Source organism: Natator depressus, chromosome 1 (genome assembly GCF_965152275.1).
Source record: "Natator depressus isolate rNatDep1 chromosome 1, rNatDep2.hap1, whole genome shotgun sequence".
NCBI lineage: Eukaryota > Metazoa > Chordata > Testudines > Cheloniidae > Natator > Natator depressus.
The window spans coordinates 240,592,205-240,614,211 of NC_134234.1; the positions used below are offsets into that span (position 1 = coordinate 240,592,205).

General features: G+C 45.7%; 1 protein-coding gene across 3 annotated transcripts in view; it reads left to right on the forward strand.

Annotated features, from left to right (window-relative positions):
• The window catches only part of WASHC1 (WASH complex subunit 1), a 99,639-nt gene that overhangs the window by 35,718 nt on the left and 41,914 nt on the right, over window positions 1-22,007 (forward strand). For all 3 annotated transcript variants that reach the window (XM_074939226.1, XM_074939216.1, XM_074939207.1), the window contains exon 2: window positions 15,785-15,938. In XM_074939226.1, coding sequence (XP_074795327.1) covers window positions 15,790-15,938 — 149 coding nt within the window. In that variant the 5' untranslated portion in view covers window positions 15,785-15,789. The remainder of the gene's footprint in view (window positions 1-15,784; window positions 15,939-22,007) is intronic.

Consider the following 22,007-nt stretch of genomic DNA (forward strand, 5'->3'; position numbering starts at 1 on the left):
GGTGATAGGGTTGCCAAAGTTTCTCCCCATCACCTAAGAACAAATCTCAGACATGGAAATTTCCTAGAGGCTGGGTCTGCAATACCCTGAGTTTAAAAGATGTCACTCTGATCAGGACAGATGCTGAGCAGAGAATGCTGTGCCTATTTTTGAGCCTCAAGGAACACTGTATGAAATGGCCCTTCACTTAAAGAGTCTTAATGTTTGTTGCTCTCACGCAGGGCTTGGAAACAATTACCAAACACTTACTATCCAGAGGCAAATATGAAATGGAGGAGCAGGAGGAAGAACTACTAGGGCGGTCCAGTGGCAATAACATCAGCCTTTTAACAGCCAAGTTTTCCAAGTGGCAAGAGTGAAATTGACATGATTCTTGTCGCTTCCATTGATGCCCATAAGATTTTAAAAAGCAGCAGTTAAACTGTCTAGCTAAGTGTTTTAGTTTCACTCTGATTGGGAAAATTATGAGCAGTGATAGATTTCGTGGAACTGTCTGGAGACTCAGGAGAACACTGCAGCGGGTTATGCTCACTTCAGGTTTGGAATGCTATCTAGACACCCATGATGGTCAGGAATGTAATTATTAAATAAACAACCTTAAATTACACTGAATTGATAATGAAGGAGCTTAAGATCACCTGGGAAAGCTTCCCACTTGCTAGTGGTGAGTAAATGAGTTTTTTCCAAGCCCTGTTCTCATGACATGGCTGTTCCTTCACGGTTTCTAAGGGAGTCCTGGCAGATAAATACCTGTGCATGTAGCTCCAGAACAACTTGGAATGCGAGCATTGTCTTCATCTCTCCTTTGTTACTTAGCGTCAAAACTCCATTCTGCTGAGGTAATTTTCATCCCTTCAGATAAAAAGTGCTGCCCTGACTTCCTGACTCCCAGAATTCTATGGCAGGAAAACTGCAAGCAGATAATCACGAGGGAATTACGCTGCAGTGTGGTTGCTGGACTATCATAGTGCTGAGTTACTGCAGACACTGCACACTCTGCCTGAATTGTAGGAGAGAGGGTGAAGAACACAGCTGGGAGAAATAATATTAAAATAAACCGGAAAGAGCAAGGCAGGCACTTTCAGAAGATTAAAGATAGTGGGCAGGAGAAGAGGAGGAGAACTGTGTCTTGAGAGAAGTTGCTCCGAGATGGAATGATATGCTGTATCCTGTGGCCATAGTGTCTGAGTTTGAAGGGAATAGTTTATCACTTGAAAGCAATTTCTGCTGTTTTTAATCTCCACTCTCTCTGACCTCTTCCTGAGATAACCTCTGCCAAAAAGCAGTCCAACCTGCAGTTTATTTTCTAGATTATTGATTTCCAGGCAACAAAAAGCTGGGGTAAAAATAGGACAGCAAGCCACCCTGTTGGTTTCAGAGTAGCAGCCGTGTTAGTCTGTATTCGCAAAAAGAAAAGGAGTACTTGTGGCACTTTAGAGACTAACCAATTTATTTGAGCATAAGCTTTTGTGAGCTACAGCTCACTTCATCGGATGCATAAAAGTGAAAAATGCAGTGAGGATATTTTTATACACACAGACCATGAAAAAATGGCTGTTTATCACTTCAAAAGGTTTTCTCTCCCCCCACCCCACTCTCCTGCTGGTAATAGCTTATCTAAAGTGATCACTCTCCTTACAATGTGTATGATAATCAAGGTGGGCCATTTCCAGCATAAATCCAGGGTTTAACAAGAATGTCTGAGGAAGGGGGGGGGGAGGGGTAGGAAAAAATAAGGGGAAATAGGTTACCCTGCATAATGACTTAGCCACTCCCAGTCTCTATTCAAGCCTAAGTTAATTGTATCCAATTTGCAAATGAATTCCAATTCAGCAGTTTCTCGCTGGAGTCTGGTTTTGAAGTTTTTCTGTTGTAATATCGCAACTTTCATGTCTGTAATCGCGTGACCAGAGAGATTGAAGTGTTCCCCAACTGGTTTATGAGTGTTATAATTCTTGACATCTGATTTGTGTCCATTTATTCTTTTACATAGAGACTGTCCAGTTTGACCAATGTACATGGCAGAGGGGCATTGCTTGCACATGATGGCATATATCACATTGGTAGATGTGTAGGTGAATGAGCCTCTGATAGTGTGGCTGATGTTATTAGGCCCTATGATGGTGTCCCCTGAATAGATATGTGGACACAGTTGGCAACGGGCTTTGTTGGAAGGATAGGTTCCTGGGTTAGTGGTTCTGTTGTGTGGTATGTAGTTGCTCGTGAGTATTTGCTTCAGGTTGGGGGGCTGTCTGTAGGCAAGGACTGGCCTGTCTCCCAAGATTTGTGAGAGTGATGGGTCGTCCTTCAGGATAGGTTGTAGATCCTTGATGATGCGTTGGAGAGGTTTTAGTTGGGGGCTGAAGGTGATGGCTCGTGGCGTTCTGTTATTTTCTTTGTTAGGCCTATCCTGTAGTAGGTGACTTCTGGGTACTGTTCTGGCTCTGTCAATCTGTTTCTTCACTTCAGTAGGTGGGTATTGTAGTTGTAAGAATGCTTGATAGAGATCTTGTAGGTGTTTGTCTCTGTCTGAGGGGTTGGAGCAAATGCGGTTGTACGAGAGCTGAGGAAGCGTTGTTCTAAGTCAGCCATAAAAATGTTGGCATACTGTGGGGCCATGCGGGTACCCATAGCAGTGCTGCTGATTTGAAGGTATACATTGTCTCCAAATGTGAAATAGTTATGGGTGAGGACAAAGTCACAAAGTTCAGCCACCAGGTTTGCCGTGACATTATCGGGGATAGTGTTCCTGATGGCTTGTAGTCCATCTTTATGTGGAATGTTGGTGTAGAGGGCTTCTACATCCATAGTGGCCAGGATGGTATTTTCAGGAAGATCACCGATGGATTGTAGTTTCCTCAGGAAGTCAGTGGTGTCTTGAAGGTAGCTGGGAGTACTGGTAGCGTAGGGCCTGAGGAGGGAGTCTACATAGCCAGACAATCCTGCTGTCAGGGTGCCAATGCCTGAGATGATGGGGCGCCCAGGATTTCCAGGTTTATGGATCTTGGGTAGTAGATAGAATATCCCAGGTCGGGGTTCCAGGGGTATGTCTGTGCGGATTTGATCTTGTGCTTTTTCAGGGAGTTTCTTGAGCAAATGGTGTAGTTTCTTTTGGTAACCCTCAGTGGGATCAGAGGGTAATGGCTTGTAGAAAGTGGTGTTGGAGAGCTGCCGAGCAGCCTCTTGTTCACATTCCGACCTATTCATAATGACAACAGCACCTCCTTTGTCAGCCTTTTTGATTATGATGTCAGAGTTGTTTCTGAGGCTGTGGATGGCATTGTGTTCTGCATGGCTGAGGTTGTGGGGTAAGTGATGCTGCTTTTCCACAATTTCAGCCCATGCATGTTGGCGGAAGCACTCTATGTAGAAGTCCAGTCTGTTGTTTTGACCTTCAGGAGGAGTCCACCCAGAATCCTTCTTTTTGTAGTGTTGGTAGGAGGGTTCCTGTGGGTTAGTATGTTGTTCAGAGGTGTGTTGGAAATATTCCTTGAGTCGGAGACGTTGAAAATAGGATTCTAGGTCACCACAGAACTGTATCATGTTCGTGGGGGTGGAGGGGCAGAAGGAGAGGCCCCGAGATAGGACAGATTCTTCTGCTGGGCTAAGAGTATAGTTGGATAGATTAACAATATTGCTGGGTGGGTTGAGGGAACCATTGCTGTGGCCCCTTGTGGCATGTAGTAGTTTAGAAAGTTTAGTGTCCTTTTTCTTTTGTAGAGAAGCAAAGTGTGTGTTGTAAATGGCTTGTCTAGTTTTAGTAAAGTCCAGCCACGAGGAAGTTTGTGTGGAAGGTTGGTTTTTTATGAGAGTATCCAGTTTTGAGAGCTCATTCTTAATCTTTCCCTGTTTGCTGTAGAGGATGTTGATCAGGTGGTTCTGCAGTTTCTTTGAGAGCGTGTGGCACAAGCTGTCAGCATAGTCTGTGTGGTATGTAGATTGTAATGGATTTTTTGCCTTCAGTCCTTTTGGTACGATGTCCATCTGTTTGCATTTGGAGAGGAAGATGTCTGTCTGTCTGTATCTGTACAAGTTTTTTCATGCAGTTGATGGATTTCCACTCCATACGGCTAAATGCAGTGCCTTGCATAATGACAGGTTTCAGAGTAGCAGCCGTGTTAGTCTGTATTAGTCTGTTGGGGTCTTCCTGCTAGCTAACATTGGAAGTACTGAATAAGTTCCCCCTTTCTAGTATTTATATGTGTATTATCTCAGAGAGTCCCAGCTGCTGCCACATTGTCTATAAGAAGCACGAGCATCCCCTTTGCTGCCGCATATACAAAGCTGGCGGGTTGGGTCTAATGGATTTGGGTCTAATGGATTCGGCATGATCAGACTGAATAGCTGACTGTGCTAAATATCATCTATTAAGCCCTAGTAATACAGGGGTAGGGACAGGGGGAAAGTATTGTGATATGCATGAATTTTTGTATTGGGGAAAATGCAGGGAAGATCTAGTGGGTCTGAGGAAAGGATGGAAGTGGGATATTGGAAGTATTTGGGTGAGAGGGAAATGTGGTGATAATGGGGTCGGGGGGGGGGGAAGATAAGGGAGGGCAAGATCACTAAGCAGAAGACTGAAGCTGATGACAATAGCAGAACATTATTGCCTGCCCAGTGGGTTGGAAGAAATGACCAGCTGTTTTATTTCAGGGAGATGCTGTATTTTCAGAGAAATATATTGTTTGTATGTGATGGTATTAAAACTGAGGAGCTTTGAACCCTGCTGAATCAAAGCCAGCTGTATGAGCTTGCTGGCGCTGCAGCAGCAGGACAGCTGGAATCCTCATGGAGACTCAGATAGTTAAGACAATTTATCACATTTAAATGGTGTCAAAGGCAAGTCAGATTGAACAGGAACTTGGACGTATCCTAGGCCTAAGTGGGAACGGACACAGATGAAATGGCCTCAACTGGGCAGTCAAATGAAGGGAAGGGGAGGCTAGATCTGGACATTGAGAATGTTTAAAAGGGGTCTTAGAAAGACAAGATGGGTGAGGTAATGTCTCTTATTGGACCAGCTTCTGTTGGTGAAAGAGACAAGCTTTTGAGCTATGCAGAGCTCTTCTTCAGGTCTTACCCACCTGTCTCTCTAATATCCTAAGAACATAAGAATGGCCATACTGAGTCAGACCAAAGGCCCATCTAGCCCAGGATCCTGTCTTCCGACAGTGGCCAATGCCAGGTGCCCCAGAGGGAATGAACAGAACACGTAATCATCAAGTGATCCACCCCGTCACCCATCCCCAGCTTCTGGCAAACACCATCCCTGCCTATCCTGGCTAATAGCCATTGATGGACCTATCCTTCAGGAACTTATCTAGTTCTTTTTTGAACCCTGTTATAGTCTTGGCCTTCACAACATCCTCCGGTAAGGAGTTCCACAGCTTGACTGTGCATTGTGTGAAAAAAACTTCCTTTTGTGTGTTTTAAACTTGCCACCTATATGAGACCAACATGGCTACGACAACACTGCAAACGAAAATGGGTCTTAAGCTTTTCTTGGGTGAGAGCAAGAGTTGAAAAGGAGTCTCTTGAAAATACAATTCTCTAGTAAAAGAATGGAAGGACCCTATAAAGAAGAGGAGTATCTGCTGTGAGACAGGGGTGGCTGTGGGGGCCATCTTCACTGACAGAGCGGGTATGATTGAAGCACAGTTCTGTAAATTCTGTAAGTCTCTTCCTTCGATATTTACCTTTTTCGCCTACCCCTTCCCAGAATCCATCCATTCGCATCTGTGACAATAGGATGAGTTTAATCTTTTGATGCCAAATCAATCCAATTGAATCCTGTTTCTTATTATTCCCTCCCTTACCCCTCAAGATAATCATTTCAGTTACAGGAAATGTACTTGTTCAGCAATAATACCTACCTTTTGTGCAGCACTTTTCATCAGTAAATCTCAAAGCACTTTTCAAAGTAGTCAGTATCATTATCCCCATTTTACAGATGGGAAATTGAGGCAGAGAGCAGGAAAGTGACTTGCCCACCGTAACCCAACAAGCTAGTAGCCGCTTTGGGATTAGAACTCGGGTCTCCTGAGTACTAGTCCAGTGCCTAGCTACTGGGCCGTACTGCCTCCCCAAGATGGCTGATGCCTTGAGGAATGTGGGTTTGCCTCCCCCCTTGCTTCCCAGATGATGAATGGGAGGAGGTAGTGGCAAGACTTGATCGCAGTTCCAAATCCAAAAGTTTCAGGGTGGCAAATGTGCCACAAGGGTGCATGAGAACTCCTCCATGTTTATTGTGCTAGTGTGATTTAATGGGGAAGTTATATGGCACAGAGTTGAAACTGCTCTGTACTGTTTTATGAAAACCATATGATTCTAATGGAATGTGTACTGTAAATCTTGAAAATGCGTGGTAGAACAGCTACTGGGGGGAAATTTGTCTTGGCACGTATTGATGACATTTGTGTTTTAGCTCAACTGAGAGGAACCTAAAAGAAAAGGAGTACTTGTGGCACCTTAGAGACTAACAAATTTATTTGAGCATAAGCTTTCGTGAGCTACAGCTCACTTCATCGGATGCATTCAGTGGCAAATACAGTGGGGAGATTTATATACATAGAGAACATGAAACGATGGGTGTTACCATACACACTGTAACAAGAGAGTGATCACTTAAGATGAGCTATTACCAGCAGGAGAGCGGGGTGGGGGAGGGGGACCTTTTGTAGTGATAATCAAGGTGGGCAGTTGACAAGAATGTCTACGGAAAGGGGTGGGGGGGAGATAAACATGGGGAAATAGTTTTACTTTGTGTAATGACCCATCCACTCCCAGTCTCTATTCAAGCCTAAGTTAATTGTATCCAGTTTGCAAATTAATTCCAATTCAGCAGTCTCTCGTTGGAGTCTGGTTTTGAAGTTTTTTTGTTGAAGAATTGTGACTTTTAGGTCTGTAATCAAGTGACCAGAGAGATTGAAGTGTTTTCCAACTGGTTTTTGAATGTTATAACTCTTGACGTCTGATTTGTGTCCATTTATTCTTTTACGTAGAGACTGTCCAGCTTGACCAATGTACATGGCAGAGGGGCATTGCTGGCACATGATGGCATATATCACATTGGTAGATGTGCAGGTGAATGAGCCTCTGATAGTGTGGCTGATGTGATTAGGCCCTATGATGGTGTCCCCTGAATAGATATGTGGACACAGTTGGCAACGGGCTTTGTTGCAAGGATAGGTTCCTGGGTTAGTGGTTCTGTTGTGTGGTGTGTGGTTGCTGGTGAGTATTTGCTTCAGGTTGGGGGGCTGTCTGTAAGCAAGGACTGGCCTGTCTTCCAAGATCTGTGAGAGTGATGCATCCCAGATTAGGAGGATGCTTGAAGTTCCCTAGATCACTGGTGTGGAGTGATCCTCCTCAGTCTGTTGATAAAGGGTCAAGAGTTGTGGAGAATTTTTATGAAAAATATGTGTGACTCAGTTTACCTACTCACTTTATATTGCTACTCACTAGTAGTGAATGGGTTAATTTCTTCCTCTGGAACAGGGAAACTAGGGATGGATGTGTGTTACATACGCTAGTCTGGCTTGGATCCAAAAATGCTATCAAGAACTGAATGGAATCAGCACATATGAATAGAAGAACCAATGACCAAACTCTGACTGGGCATTATCTCTTAACACCTGCCAACCAAGGTGGAGATGTGAAACACAACGGAGGCTGCGATGCAGGATAAAGACAGGAGGTGTCAGGTGACTGCTGAAAGCTGGGATGGCCATGTCTACACTGCAGGCGCTATCATGGCATAGCTACGGCCACTTAACTATGCCACTCTAACCCTGTAGTTGAGATGAAGACTACAGTGATGGAAGGGTTTTTCTTCTGTTGACCTAGCTTCGTCTGCACTGGTGATTAGGTCGACGTAGCTATGGTGCTCAGGGATATGGATTTTTCATTTTTCCTGAGTGCTGTAGCTATGTCAACCTAAGATTTAAAAGTAGACCAGGCCAGAGACACAGAAGATCTGACAGAGACTATGATGGATTTTAGGAGGCCATAGAATAATGGAGCAGTTGCTTTTTGCCATTGGAGACTTTGTCTTAAGCTTGGTTTTTCCATGCTGACCTAAGGACTATCAAAGTCTGTACTCCAGGTGACTAATAAATGCTGGTTTGCTTTGACAAGGCTTTCCTAGGTCACTGCAAATACTTACTGGTTATATTGTTCCCTGAAGGTGTAAAGTCTCTAACAGTATTCTGAACTCATATAGACACACTGAGAAACAGGGATGCTGTAATCCGAAGGCCCAGTCTGAATTGTAGAAGCTGTGAGGCTCACCCTTTTGAAAAGCTAAGCCTAGGACAAATAGGGGTACTCCAAAGTAGACTATATAAAGATGGGGCATCAAACCCTCTGAGATGAAACACCTTCAGTTTTGGATTCCAGCTTATACTACAGTCTCTTCTTGCTACTGTATGAACATCTAAGCAGTTTTTTTTAAGTAGTTGTTTGAAGTGTCCCATGGGCTTGTTAGGTTTTTTGTTTTGCTCATCTTTACTCTGAAACTGATTGAAGGCATTTTTATACAAATCCCCTTGCTGGGTTGGGTTGGACTGGAAGTTTAGACGGCAGCATTTAGTGTCATTCAGATCAGAGGTATCTGGCATTTTAAAGTCCTGCTGGATCCTAATGTTGTTTGTGCTTTAGGCAGATACAGTGGTTGCTGTTCTCCACACCTGGAAAATGCCTGTAGAAATTATGGGTTATGGGGATGAAATGGTGGAACCAGTCTGTGCTGTTCTCTCCCCTGGACGAGGGTGTGAATACTGTCCATGCCGTACCTTGTGGCACAGCAGCAGGGGAAAGGATGGAGCCTCCAGGAACAGGCGTGGTGATTAGTGAAGGCCTTCTGCCAATAGGGCACTAGGATTTTTTCCCCTTCATCTTTCGGTGCAGGAGTTGTGGAATGAGATGTAGTCACAGCAGCAATGGAACCCACTTCTGCCATTCCCTGGTAGAATGGAGGAGGAGACTGTCACTTTAATAGACATATGGGGAAGGGAGAAAGGGTATGGAGGGCCTTTCTGCTAAAGCAGGTCCCAAATCAGATGTTACCTTGCTCCCCAATTTACTGCGGTAATAGCCTATAGTAACCGATTCCATTATGGCTATAATATAGGTGATGCCCACCCCATTTCAGTCCAGGTGCACATTGATGGGTGAGAGGCAAGGATGCAGTATGTGGTGTGCACGCGAAGCCCTTGAGTCATGATGGATACCAGGGCAAACTCTTCAGTAGGCTGCCTCTTCTGAGGAGGTAACGTGTGGGTGGCTAACTCCCTTTGCGAAGGGACTGGCTGCTCCAATGACATCTGCCAGTAAATGACTATTGGAGGTGCACAGGGGGCACCTGGCTTTTCTGATGTGGTGTAGGAAGGCCATTTTTCTCCTCTCCCCCCAAGCTCCCTGTGGAAGTGCCACCCTCCAGAAACGCTGGGCTGTAAATGGGAGTATTGCTCTCATATTTTGTGGGTAGGAGTCTCTACCTGGGAGCTGCAACGATGGGGTGATGTAGATCCTGCACCTATGACTAGGTTCCTTTCATGGACTGGTAAATACTGCTGGGAAGGTAGGGGAGAGAACAATATCTTCTAAAGCTCCCCAGCTGTCTGCATTATTTGCCAGTGCCTGTGGCTGGGGAGCTCTGGCTGCCCTGTTTAATTCACTCACTGTGAGGCACAGCTGGAGTTAGTCCCTGCTGCAGCTCTCTGGTGGAGGAGCTGGGAAGCTAACTCCACCCACCTCCCTTTTCATAGGGCTCTGTGTCCTCACAGCGTGTCTCTGGCCAGAGAGACCTTCCAAACGTGGAGAAGCCCTTGTCTGGGTTTTTGTATCTGAAGTAGGCAACCTGGGATCCTGAGACCTAAATCAGGTCTGTCTCTCTTGGGCTGTGGGTTCGTGAGCTGCTATTTAAGAGGTCTCAGGTACCATGAGAGCTATGGTGGAGTGCAGCCTGCTGCGGGGCCTAATTATAACCTTATTAATGCCTTTTTCATCACTTCCTTTGAGCCTTCAGATGGTGATTAAACCTATTTATGGGGCAGAGTTCCTTAATATTCAGCACGGTGCACCTCTTCCCAATCAAATCAGTAACATCTGCATCTCTGATTGCTGCTTAATAACATTGTAGAACATGGTTAATTAAAAAAGGTATAAATAGACTTTTTTCATTCTCTAACTTATCAGAGTGCTTTCCCCTCCCTTCTGCAATCCAAATAAAACTTTACACTAACTGAGGCAAGGTTGGCTTAGCAGAGGGAGCAGGGCAAACCTCTTGTCTTTATCACCTGTGGGTGAGTGGGAAACCATCCTGCACTCCCACCAGGGTTAGTTATCTGGCTTCTGCTCTGCTGTTGAATCAAATTTCAGCCCCTCCAACTCATGCCAGGAACAATAATCCATGGTACAGTAAAGATAGAGTTCAGTATAAAAGCAATTTCTGAAGCAGTTGCCACATCTTAAAGAATACACATTCATTTCCAAATGTCTAATCGCACATGAATGTTCCTTGGGGGCTTGATAGATTCACCTGGCTGCTGGAAGTGGGCAGTGTGACTACTGCTGGCATCAAATGGCTAAAATTTCTGGGCCGCTTAATGTTCCCTGCACCAGTCTATGCATGTTGGGTGGCACTCTTTCCCCTCTCCCGACCAGAAGACAATCTTTGCTTCCCCAGCAGTTATTGTTCCCTCCATTCCTGCTGGAATGGAGACTGGAGCTGGAAAGGGAGACCAGCTGGAGTGTAAATGGCATTGACAAGCCCTATGCGGTGGTGATGTAGCCAAAGGACCTGAAGAAGAGCTCTGTGTAACCTCAAAAGCTTGTCTCTCTCACCAACAGAAGTTGGTCCAATAGAAGATATTACCTACCCACCTTGTCCCTTGACAAACCTTGGCACTCTCTGTGTCAGCTGCCGTTGTTGGACAAACCCGCAGAGGATTCAAGGCAAAAATGCCACCTTGAATATTCATAAGTTAAGATGTTTTGATCAAAACTTCAGGTTGGAGTAACTTTAGTAACAAATTTGCAGAATGCCAGGAAAGGACCATTCTCTTTAGAGGTCTCCTTGGGCCTAAATTTAAAGCCTGTCATGAACCAACTACACCAGAGCCAATCCGATTCGACCCGAGCCCGTTGGGTTGTTTTCACACCTCACCCAACACTTTTGTAGTGTGGTTCGCATTGGGTTGCAAGGGTCTAGATGCTGGCCTGGACTCCATTTTCTTTACTTTGTTTCCTCCCTGGAGCCACTGGGGCTATTTACTCCCTGGTCCTGCTGCCTCTCTCGTGACCTGCTGCCCACCCCAGCTCTGCACCATGCACCTGAAGGACAGCTGGTTCCCCCTGCCCCGGGCCATTCCCCCAACATGTCTCAACGCCACTGCCTCATCCGGAGGCTTGTCCGAGTGGGGGCTTCCCACTCCCAATGCCCACAATTTGTCTCCAGCCTCCTCCTACCTGTGGGGTCAGTGCCTTGGTGGCTGTATGGCCCGCTCCTGCCCATGGGCGGCCGGTGATCTGGCTGTTGGGGGAGGCTAACTCCCAGCCCCAGCCCTTGTGCCCGAAGCCCCTCCCCTCCCCCATCCCTTCTGGAGCAGCCAGCCCTGGTGTGCTGGTTGGTGCGGCTGCAGGGCCCCCAGCACCAGACGCCCCGAGTCCCTGCACGAGGCAGGCCAGCCAGCCTGGGAACAGAGTGCTGGGAACTGCAGAAGGGGGGCCTGGCCTGGGGGTGGAGTGTGGGCTGGGCCATGCTAGGCTGTTTGGGGAAGCACAGCCTCCCCAGCCGATGATACCTGCTGCCCATGCTGCTGTCACCACCTTGCTCTGCTGTGAGTGCTGCAGAGAGAGAGGTACTGTGACTGGGCATGCTTACTGCGCAGTGTGTGCTGCACAGTGAGGTGGCAGCAGATGGCAGGGCTGGGGTATACAGCTGCCGTCACACTAACCCAACGGGCAGGAGGAGGTGATCAGAGACTACCTAGTCCACCCCAAACCTAACACTTGTAGTCAGGTCCCATCAGGTTGCCAAGGTCTATTTCTCTTCCTCACTTGCTAAGGCACTTAGGATTCATATTGAACTTTGGAGCACAGCTTAGCTTTGGTTACCGAAATGCAGAGGCTGAGAGCTTGGGGATGGCAGAAGACAGAATTGAACAATAAGAGGGTAGAGCCCATAAGCTCTGCTGCTTCTGAGACCCGTGCTTCTTTGACTGCAAGGAACAGCCCAGCTTCTGTTCCTTCTGCAAGTATGTGGCAGATCAGATCATTACCAATTGAAACCTTTAATGAGCAAACATTCTATTTTAGGGTTTTGTATGGCCACCTTTATAACTGTAGTCTCTGAGTACTCCACCTTTTCAAGAGTGAAGCAGTTATAATCCATGACATTAAGAACACCTAGTTCTTCTCTTGCCCCTCATCCTTTTCATTTAAGGGGGAGGGATAGGTCAGTGGTTTGAGTATTGGCCTGCTAAACCCAGGGTTGTGAGTTCAGTCCTTGAGGGGGCCATTTAGGGATCTGGGGCAAAAAAATTGGGGATTGGTCTTGCTTTGAGCAGGGGGTTGGACTAGATGATCTCCTGAGGTCCCTTCCAACTCTGATATTCTATGATTCTATGAAATGGTAGGCCTGTTTCTAATGTTTTCTGAGTTGACACTTGAATCTCCCCACTGCTACATTGGCAATCACTCATACTGTGTAGTGTATGAAAGGCTCTGTCATGTAGGCTTTGTGAGGGCTGGCACCAGTTGAACCATGTAAAGAAGTTCTAGATTTTCCTAGCCAATGGCACTTAAGTTTGCTGTGCTGCTTGGCTCTGGGATAGGATAATATTTGCAAATCTCTGCTTTTCCCTTTCTGAATGTGCTGGAGGTGGGACAGTGCCTACAGCTGTGCTCAATTCTCCTGCTTTCTCTTGTGCTCTGGCCTCAGAAGTGAGTGAAGTCAAACTTGCCATAGTTCAGGAAGTGCTCGGCCTAAAATCTCCTCTCATTCTAGCAGACTCAAGCAGCTGTGTAGAACAAGCTCACTCTTTTGCCAGAGCTGTGGTAGGCCACTACCTGCATCATTCGGAAAGCCTGCTACTTTTTCTGCTTATTTTAGTCACAGGGAGTAGCCAAAAGCCATTTGAACAAACCCTTTCATGTTCATTTTCCAAGTCCATTTGTTTCAAGGTGCCTCTTCCATTTCTCCCGCTTCTCTTTGTAAAGCTTTAATTTGTTACCTTGCATATAAGTAATCATGTCTATCTGCTTTCCACAATGTCTATTTACATAATTTTTATATAGTGTGTGTATATGTGTATTTTGAATCAGGCTCTGCTGAAAGGTGTTGTGTTGAGAGCCCAGGAAACTGAAGTAGTTTAGCTGCAAAACTGGGATAGTGGCAGTAGGGGCTTTTCACACCTTGTCCCACTAATCTGCTTCTCCTGGAAAGGAGTGATGGGAGCCTGACAGTAGCCCTCATGGCTTCTGAGTGCCAATAACTTGATTCTACTTGTAATATTAGCTTTTTCTGTATTGACACTTTTCAATTGGGAACTGGACTGAGACAATCAATTAACTGGAATAAAAGAGACTTGGTGGGATAACTCACATGACTGGAGTACTGTCATGGATGGATATAAACTGTTCAGGAAGGACAGGCAGGGCAGAAAAGGTGGGGGAGTAGCACTGTATGTAAGGGAGCAGTGTGACTGCTCAGAGCTCTGGTATGAAACTTCAGAAAAACCTGAGAGTCTCTGGATTAAGTTTAGACATGTGAGCAACAAGGGTGATGTTGTGGTGGGAGTCTGCTATAGACCACCAGACCAGGGGGATGAGGTAGACGAGGCTTTCTTCCGGCAACTCGCAGAAGTTACTAGATCGCAGGCCCTGGTTCTCACGGGAGACTTCAATCACCTGATATCTGCTGGGAGAGCAATACAGCGGTGCACAGGCAATCCAGGAAGTTTTTGGAAAGTGTAGGGGACAATTGTCTGGTGCAAGTGCTGGAGGAACCAACTAGGGGCAGAGCTCTTCTTGACCTGCTGCTCACAAACCGAGAAGAATTAGTAGGGGAAGCAAAAGTGGATGGGAACCTGGGAGGCAGTGACCATGAGATGGTCGAGTTCAGGATCCTGACAGAAGGAAGAAAGGGGAGCAGCAGCATACGGACCCTGGACTTCAGAAAAGCAGACTTTGACTCCCTCAGGGAACTGATGGGCAGGATCCCTAGGGAGAATAATGTGAGGGGGAAAGGAGTCCAGGAGAGCTGGCTGTATTTTAAAGAATCCTTATTGAGGTTGCAGGAACAAACCATCCCGATGTCTAGAAGGAATAGTAAATATGGCAGGCGACCAGCTTGGCTTAACAGTGAAATCCTTGCTGATCTTAAACACAAAAAAGAAGCTTACAAGAAGTGGAAGATTGGACAAATGACCAGGGAGGAGTATAAAATTATTGCTCAGGCATGCAGGAGTGAAATCAGGAAGGCCAAATCGTACTTGGAGTTGCAGCTAGCAAGAGATGTTAAGAGTAACAAGAAGGGTTTCTTCAGGTATGTTAGCAACAAGAAGATAGCCAAGGCAAGTGTGGGCCCCTTACTGAATGAGGGAGGCAACCTAGTGACAGAGGATGTGGAAAAAGCTAATGTACTCAGTGCTTTTTTTGCCTCTGTCTTCACGAACAAGGGTCAGCTCCCAGACTGCTGCACTGGGAAGCACAGCATGGGGAGGAGGTGACCAGCCCTCTGTGGAGAAAGAAGTGTAGTGAAGCCCTCTGGTTCCTGGCGGTTTTTTCTTCTTGTACGGTGAACCACGCAGACTCTCTGGAAAACTACAGGAGCAATTCAGGGTGACACCAACACAGTTGTCATGAGGGCATTTAAGGAAATTTTAGGCCAATAGGTGATCCTGTCCTGGGTCCATACTGACTTTGGGCTAGAGATGTGAGGGTGATTCGGAGATGACATTGGCTTCATACACATCCTTGATGAGACTTTTGGCACTCCTAGACTTCTGTGTGCTGAGTGCAACAGGAAAGTTGCCACAAACATCCAGGCTTTGTTCATGAAAGGAATGTAAAATAAGTAGGGTTTTTCCAATATAGGTATTGGAGAAGAGTCAGTGGGTCACTAGGAATACGAACCGACCTTGTTGGTCTCAGTCCCTAATGCTAAAATGGGAGACTCATATGTAATCAAATCAGAGGAGGTGAGTTTGTGCAATAACTTCATAACTCCTCTGCTACTTGGAGGGGGTGATTCTTGTGGTATAAACATGAACTGAAACATTTCAGGTTTTACTCCTAGGATTGGGTGGCTCTGAAATGTACAGATGTGGAGTCTGTCTGGGGATGGAAAAGGGGAAAAAGAGATTCTTCTTCTTCCAGTATGTTCTTCCATAGTCTGATGATAAAATGATTTTATGTTCTGAAATGTGATGTTTTGTTTTCAGCATAATTATTTTGAGCACTGATTTGCTGAGTGCTGTTCAAAACTTAGACCAAAGATACAGTCCTTGTCCTGAGGAGCATCCAAGCAAAGTAAAATCTTCCCTCTCCACTGCACTATGGCTTTGGCTGATTACATGAAAGAGACTGTTGCAGGTTTCTAGATGGTGCTGTTGTAGCTTGTGCCTAGCTTGCCCTCTCCTTCCCAGTTTCTGGTGTTCTCTCTTGTGTCTACCTAAGTCAAGGAGAAGAGTAAAGGTATAAGGTTCCTGGGATAAAGGCTGTGATGAGATGGAGCTGCATATGCTGCAATTACCTATTTACACTCTCTCTCTCCCTCCCGCAGGCACAATGGCTACAGTGACCCAGAAGCACTTCTTGGAAGGGCAGACTTACTCTGTCCCTCTGATCCAACCTGACTTGCGCAGGGAAGAGGCTATTCATCAGGTTGCAGATGCACTTCAGTATTTGCAGAAAGTGTCTAGTGATATCTTCAGCAGGTATGTTGGTGTCACACAGGGAACTGGGACTGATGCTGAGTGCCAAGCAGGAGAAAACCAAATGCTGCAATAAGACTGGCAGTGAAGGGGCCTTGGAGAGCCACCAGAGTTCCAAAGGAGGTGGGGAGGGCCAGATGTACCCCCAGCAAAAATAGACTGAATTCAGGTTTGATCTGAGTGTGGTATGATTAAGGCTAAGATTGTGTCATGATATTTTTAGTAGGGCTGTCAAATTAACAAGTTAATTGCAGACCCTCTGGGTGGAAGGGGAGCATCAGCTGCTCCAAAAAACCTGTTCGGTCAGGCTAAGTAACACAGGCTACCACCAGAGGGCGGGAAGAGATAAGGCTACAGAAAGTAATGTACTTCTCATCCCTGCATTTTTAAAGTAAAAACTAGGGCTGTCGATTAATCGCAGTTAACTCATGCGATTAAGTCAAAGAAATAAGTAATGTACTTCTCATCCCTGCATTTTTAAATTAAAAACTAGGGCTGTCGATTAATCACAGTTAACTCACACGATTAAGTCAAAGAAATTAACTGCAATTTAAAAAATTAATCGCAATTAATCGCACTGTTAAACAATAGAATACCAATTGAAATGTATTAAATATTTTTGGATGTTTTTCTACATTTTCAAATATATTGATTTCTATTACAACACAGAATACAAAGTGTTCAGGGCTCATTTTGTTGTTGTTTTTTATTACAGATATTTGCACTGTAAAAATGATAAACAAAAGAAATAGTATTTTTCAGTTCACCTCATACAAGTACTGTAGTGCAATCTCTTTATCGTGAAAGTGTAATTTACAAATGTAGATTTTTTTTGTTTGTTACATAACTGCACTCAAAAACAAAACAATGTAAAACTTTAGAGCCTACAAGTCCACTCAGTCCTACTTCTTGTTCAGCCAATTGCTAAGACAAACAAGTTTGTTTACGTTTATGGGAGATACTGCTGACTGCTTCTTATTTCCAATGTCACCTGAAAGTGAGAACAGGTCTTCGCATAACACTTATGTACCTGGCGTTGCAGGGTATTTACATGCCAGATATACTAATCATTCATATGCCCCTTCATGCTTCAACCACCATTCCAGAGGACATGCTTCCATGCTGATGATGCTTGCTAAAAAATAATACGTTAATTAAATCTGTGACTGAACTCCTTGAGAGAGAATTGTTTCTCTCCTGGTTTACCCGCATTCTGCCATATATTTCATGTTATAGCAGTCTCGGATGATGACCCAGAACATCCTCGTTTTAAGAACACTTTCACTGCAGTTTTGACAAAACACAAAGAAGGTACCAATGTGAGATTTCTAAGGATAGATACAGTACTCGACCCAAGGTTTAAGAATCTGAAGTGCCTTCCAAAATCTGAGTGATGAGGTGTGGAGAATGCTTTCAGAAGTCTTAAAAGAGCAACACTCCGATGCGGAAACTACAGAATCCGAACCACAAAAAAGGAAAAACAACCTTCTGCTGGTGGCATCTGACTCAGATGATGAAAATGGGCCACTGTGCCTTGAATCGTTATCAAGCAGAACCCGTCATCAGCATGAACGCATGCTGAGCCCCCTCCCCCCGAGCCCTGTGCTCGCTGCAGCTGGGGCTGACCCCCGCCGCCCCCCAAACACACACACACCCAAGCTCCGTGCCTCCTGAGGTTGGGGCTGACCCCACCCGAGCCCGATGCCGCCCAGGGCTGGGACTGACCCCCATCCCGACCTATGGGGCTGATCCCTCCCCCACTCCCAAGCTCCATACCTCCCCCACCCCAAAGCTCCACACCTCCCCCGGCTGAGGCTGATTCCCCTCTCCCCACCCCCTCCCCATGCCTCTCCCGTCTGAGGCTCTAAAGTTTTACATTGTTTTATTGTTAAGTGCAGTTATTTTTTTTTAAATCACTTGACAGCCCTAATTTTTAGTAATAGTCATGTACAGGTCATGGGCAAAAAAGAAAAATTCATGGAAGCCATGACCTGCCCCTGGCTTTTACTAAAAATATTGGTGACAAAATTGGGATCTGTGGGTCCTTACACGGCCTGAGGCGGGCAACTGCACAGGGACTAGGAGCTGCCTGCAGCACCTGGGAGCTCCGGTGTACCCCTGCTGCCTGCACCTCCGAGGACGTGGGGCCGGGAGCTGCGGGGTATCCCCGCCTCTGGCGCCCACGGTGCTCAGGAGTGCGGGGGAGTTCCCTGGGTGGTCGGGAGCTCCGGGGCCCCACTACCACAGGCGGCCTGGAGCTCTGGGAGCCGCTCCTTGCCAACCACCGCGTGGCGGGGGACACTGCAGCTCCTGACCACCACCGCAAGCTGAAGTCATGGAGGTCGCTGATTCTGTGACTTCTGCAACCTCCATGACTAAATGGTAGCCTTAAGTATGATCAAAGAGTTGCCTGTGCTGGGTTTGCTTTTAGCCTGCAGCAATTTGGTAGTGTTTGTTTTTAACTCCATGGCAGGCTGCCACATACTGCAGTCCTATTTCTGCCCCAGTTCTGCTCAGTTTCTTCTTTTTCGCTTTTAAATGGGAAATCTTACGATTTATGATAACTTGCGGTGTCTTTTTCTTGTTCTTTGTTGTTTGAGCAGTGCAGTAGAAGATGTCTTTTGGTTTTGATCTCTGCTCAGCCATGTTGGTTGCGGTATGATTCCTCCCTAAGTTTCTAGTATCTTGCACCTGCAAGTGAGTACATTGTGAGAGCTGAGACTGTATTTGAGTGTCTGCCTGTGTTCTGTGTGTTTCACTATGGTTTCGTGAGCGGCCAGAATGAAGATCATGTTTAGAAATTCAACTTGTGCGTTGTGTCTTACCAGGATGTTGTGAACTTTAAGGTTGGGCCTAGTGTCTCTAGCATTACTTGTTTTTGAATGAGTAGTTTGTGTGCTTTCATCAAATGACTAATTTTGGTCTTTAACTGCTCTTCGAAATGGTATCAGCAGTTCAGTATCTTCCTTATATATTGCTCAGCAAAGGCAGTTTCCTTTGTTCTGCTCTGCAGCTGTTGTTGGACGAGTTCCTCTGTCCACCTAGTTCATTTGCAGGATTTACTATAGAGGAATTCAACGTACTTTGCTGTTAAGTCCTAGTCTTTGGTCCCAGATGAGTTGAATTATTCTGTCAAATAGTTCTTGCAGTGGCTTTAGTGAGGTTGTATTTGCCTAGTATATTTTTTATGGTTTAGATAGATTTCCAGAGTCCTTTCTCAGATTGGATTTTATAGCCAGCCTGAAACTCTTCTGGTTTATTGTGAGGTCTAGGCATGTCCAATTCAGGTTGTGGGGTCTCTCTAAATCCATAAATTAGGCTTTGCTTTTTTTCCCCTGGCAGACCATGGTTTCAGTGTTTCCTAGGACATGTTTGGCCTCGGTGCTAATAGCATGTCTTTAGCTGGTGTAGATTCCTCTTGAGAGGGTGATAGTATGTTTAGGTTATTAACATGAAATGTCTGCTGTCCTATGCAATTGTGTCTCAAGAGTCCTGGGTGCAGGGATTGCTCCAGTCGAGCAATTGAATCACTGACATGTAGGCTGGAATGGATAGACCTGAGGCTTTGTTCTCTCTTATTCCTTGCACTGTGGGAGCGCTGTGGGGTTGGGGAGGTTAGAGGGACCTCTGGAGGGGCCAGAGACATGCAGAGGGGAGGTTTTATGGGAGCCCTGGTGGATGGGGTCCCTGTCTGAAATCCTTATTCTGTGCATGAATAAAGCTATCAGTTAACAGGAGCTGTTCTTTCATTTCTGTACTTGCTGCTTTGTGAGGCAATGCGTTGTAATTTCCCTGGGGATGAGAGCCTGCTCCTTAGCATGCAGGTCACTCGCAAGTCCTGAACACTGACTGTGACACTGCTCCCTCACTCTTCAGTGCGCTCATGACTTCTAATTACTGATTTTTTCCAACAGCACAGGAGACTTCATTGGGCCCTTTGTTTGCTTTGCCTTGCTTCTGAGGTCTCTGCTCTCCAATATAATTAATAATGATTTAGTAATTATGCAGGCGTCTGATTAAAAGTTCCCCAACCTTGGGTGTTCTGTGCCAATCAAGAGAGAGGCTTTCAAGGTGAGAACTTTGCTACTTAGCAAAAGTGGCCTCTTCTCTTCCCTGAGATAAGGCAGCTATATCTCCTATTTCCAGGAAGGAGCAGCCTTATCAGGAGGAAGCTGCCTGTTCTGAACTGCAAATCACCAGCTCACTGTGTTGAGGGGAGAGAAACTTGTGCAGTATAGCAGGTTCAGCTGAGTGTGTCGAGCTCCTTGCGTTTGTGCTGTGAGAGAGACAGAAGTTTTGATGCTATGTTGTAGTAGCAGATTGCTTGGTACTGCACTTCCAGGAGTGGCAAGGGAATCTGTATAACTGCCTGAGGTGGAGTGGAAGAAGGTCTGATTTTTTCTCCACCCCATCCTTGTTATGTGCTCTAATGTCTGCTTTGAATTTTAACTGGATGATGATGTGAATGCCAGATAAATCAGATTTCTTCTTGTTAAAACAATCTACCTGAGGAATGAGCGGAGTGATCTTCCTCCTGAGGACACTTACGCTCTCCACCCTCGGGAACATGTTGCCGATGCTATAGAAAGGGCACCAGTGATGTGATGAGGGCTGTCATGGACTGTCTAGGTCTCACATAACCCTGGGAGAGGGGCAGAGGAGGGGCATATGCTGGGTAGGTTAATGGCAGCCCAGGGGCTGCCACAGTGAAGAAGACACGTGGAGTTAGCTGCCTGGAAAAGGGCACAAAGGACATCTTTGGATTTTGGGAAGAGGGAGAAAGGAAAGGAGAAACTTCTTGCAGCTTGGGAAGGTTTAGGAACCATCACATGTAACAAGTGCAGAAAATCTGTGCCCGTTCTCTCCTTTGCAAATGTTCTGTCCTTGGCTTTGGCAAATTACTTGGTGGTGAAAGGAGCATTTCTCATGGTTGACTAATCTGTGAAGAGCCAAAGGATATGGGGGTGGGGTTATCTGTGGTCAAGACCTGTAGTTCTCCCATTCACAGATAACAGCCAGAAGAATTTTAAGGTTAGTTTAATGCTAGTGAAAGGTGTTTGACAGCCGTGAAGAATGAGTCCTCCTATTTTCAGAACAAGTAAAGCTTTTGGGGAGGGGGAGGGTTCCTGTGTGAAATACAGCATGTGACTGCAATAGCAATGTCTGATCTGTGCTGTGGTTGGATTGTGACTAAGAGGCACCATCTCCAGGGAATGGGTAGGAAGCTTGGCCTCCATGACTGCTTTAGACCTTAGCAATTTGGTTGCTGCCACTAGGAAGGTGATGTTACTGTGTCACCACAATGGGGTGCTTACATCGGTGAGACACATTTAAGTGTTAGACACAGGCCCAACTAGGTCGACACAAGGTGACTTAGTTTGAGCTAACTTTATTGTGTATATCAGGCCTGAGACCCATCCAGGGCTGCCTCAAATGGAATACACCAAACTCAGGTGTGCCGGTAGCGTTTGATATAGAGGCTAGGCTCTAAACTGGAACAACAAGCTCACTTGTCATTTGAGCTGTCAGTTTCTGTATTCGAGTCTTACAAACAGTCCAGTCCTCTTCAAGGGGATTCCTGTCCTCGTGGTGCCAGTAATCGTGGGTCTGCTGCTGTGGGAAGATCGAGTGAGAGGCTGACGGTATAGTTATCAGGACCACATTCCAGTTTGATGGAAGTTTTATTCTGTTGCACGTTAGCGAGAAAAAGGAGTTCATGTAATTAGCCCACCGTGGAAACTAGAATACAGGCAGTATTCACTGCTCTGTCAGAGCTAAACAGTTTAGAGCAGGGGGAGTCAATTATTAGTTTTTTTTGTCAAGGTCCAAATTTCTTGGTCAAGGTCCAGACTCTAGAGAAAATAGTTATAATAAAAAGTAACGATAATGACAAGTAACTAAAAATGTTGGGCTCCGTTCAAAAGCATTTGGCAGTCCTGATTTGGCCCGCAGTCTACCTCCTGACTTCCCCTGGTTTGGATCGTATGTTGAAGGGTCTTTTATGCTTTTTTTAAAAAAAAAGTCCTTATATCATAGTCTTCAGATTCTTACTGCTCTTGGAACGTCAGGAGT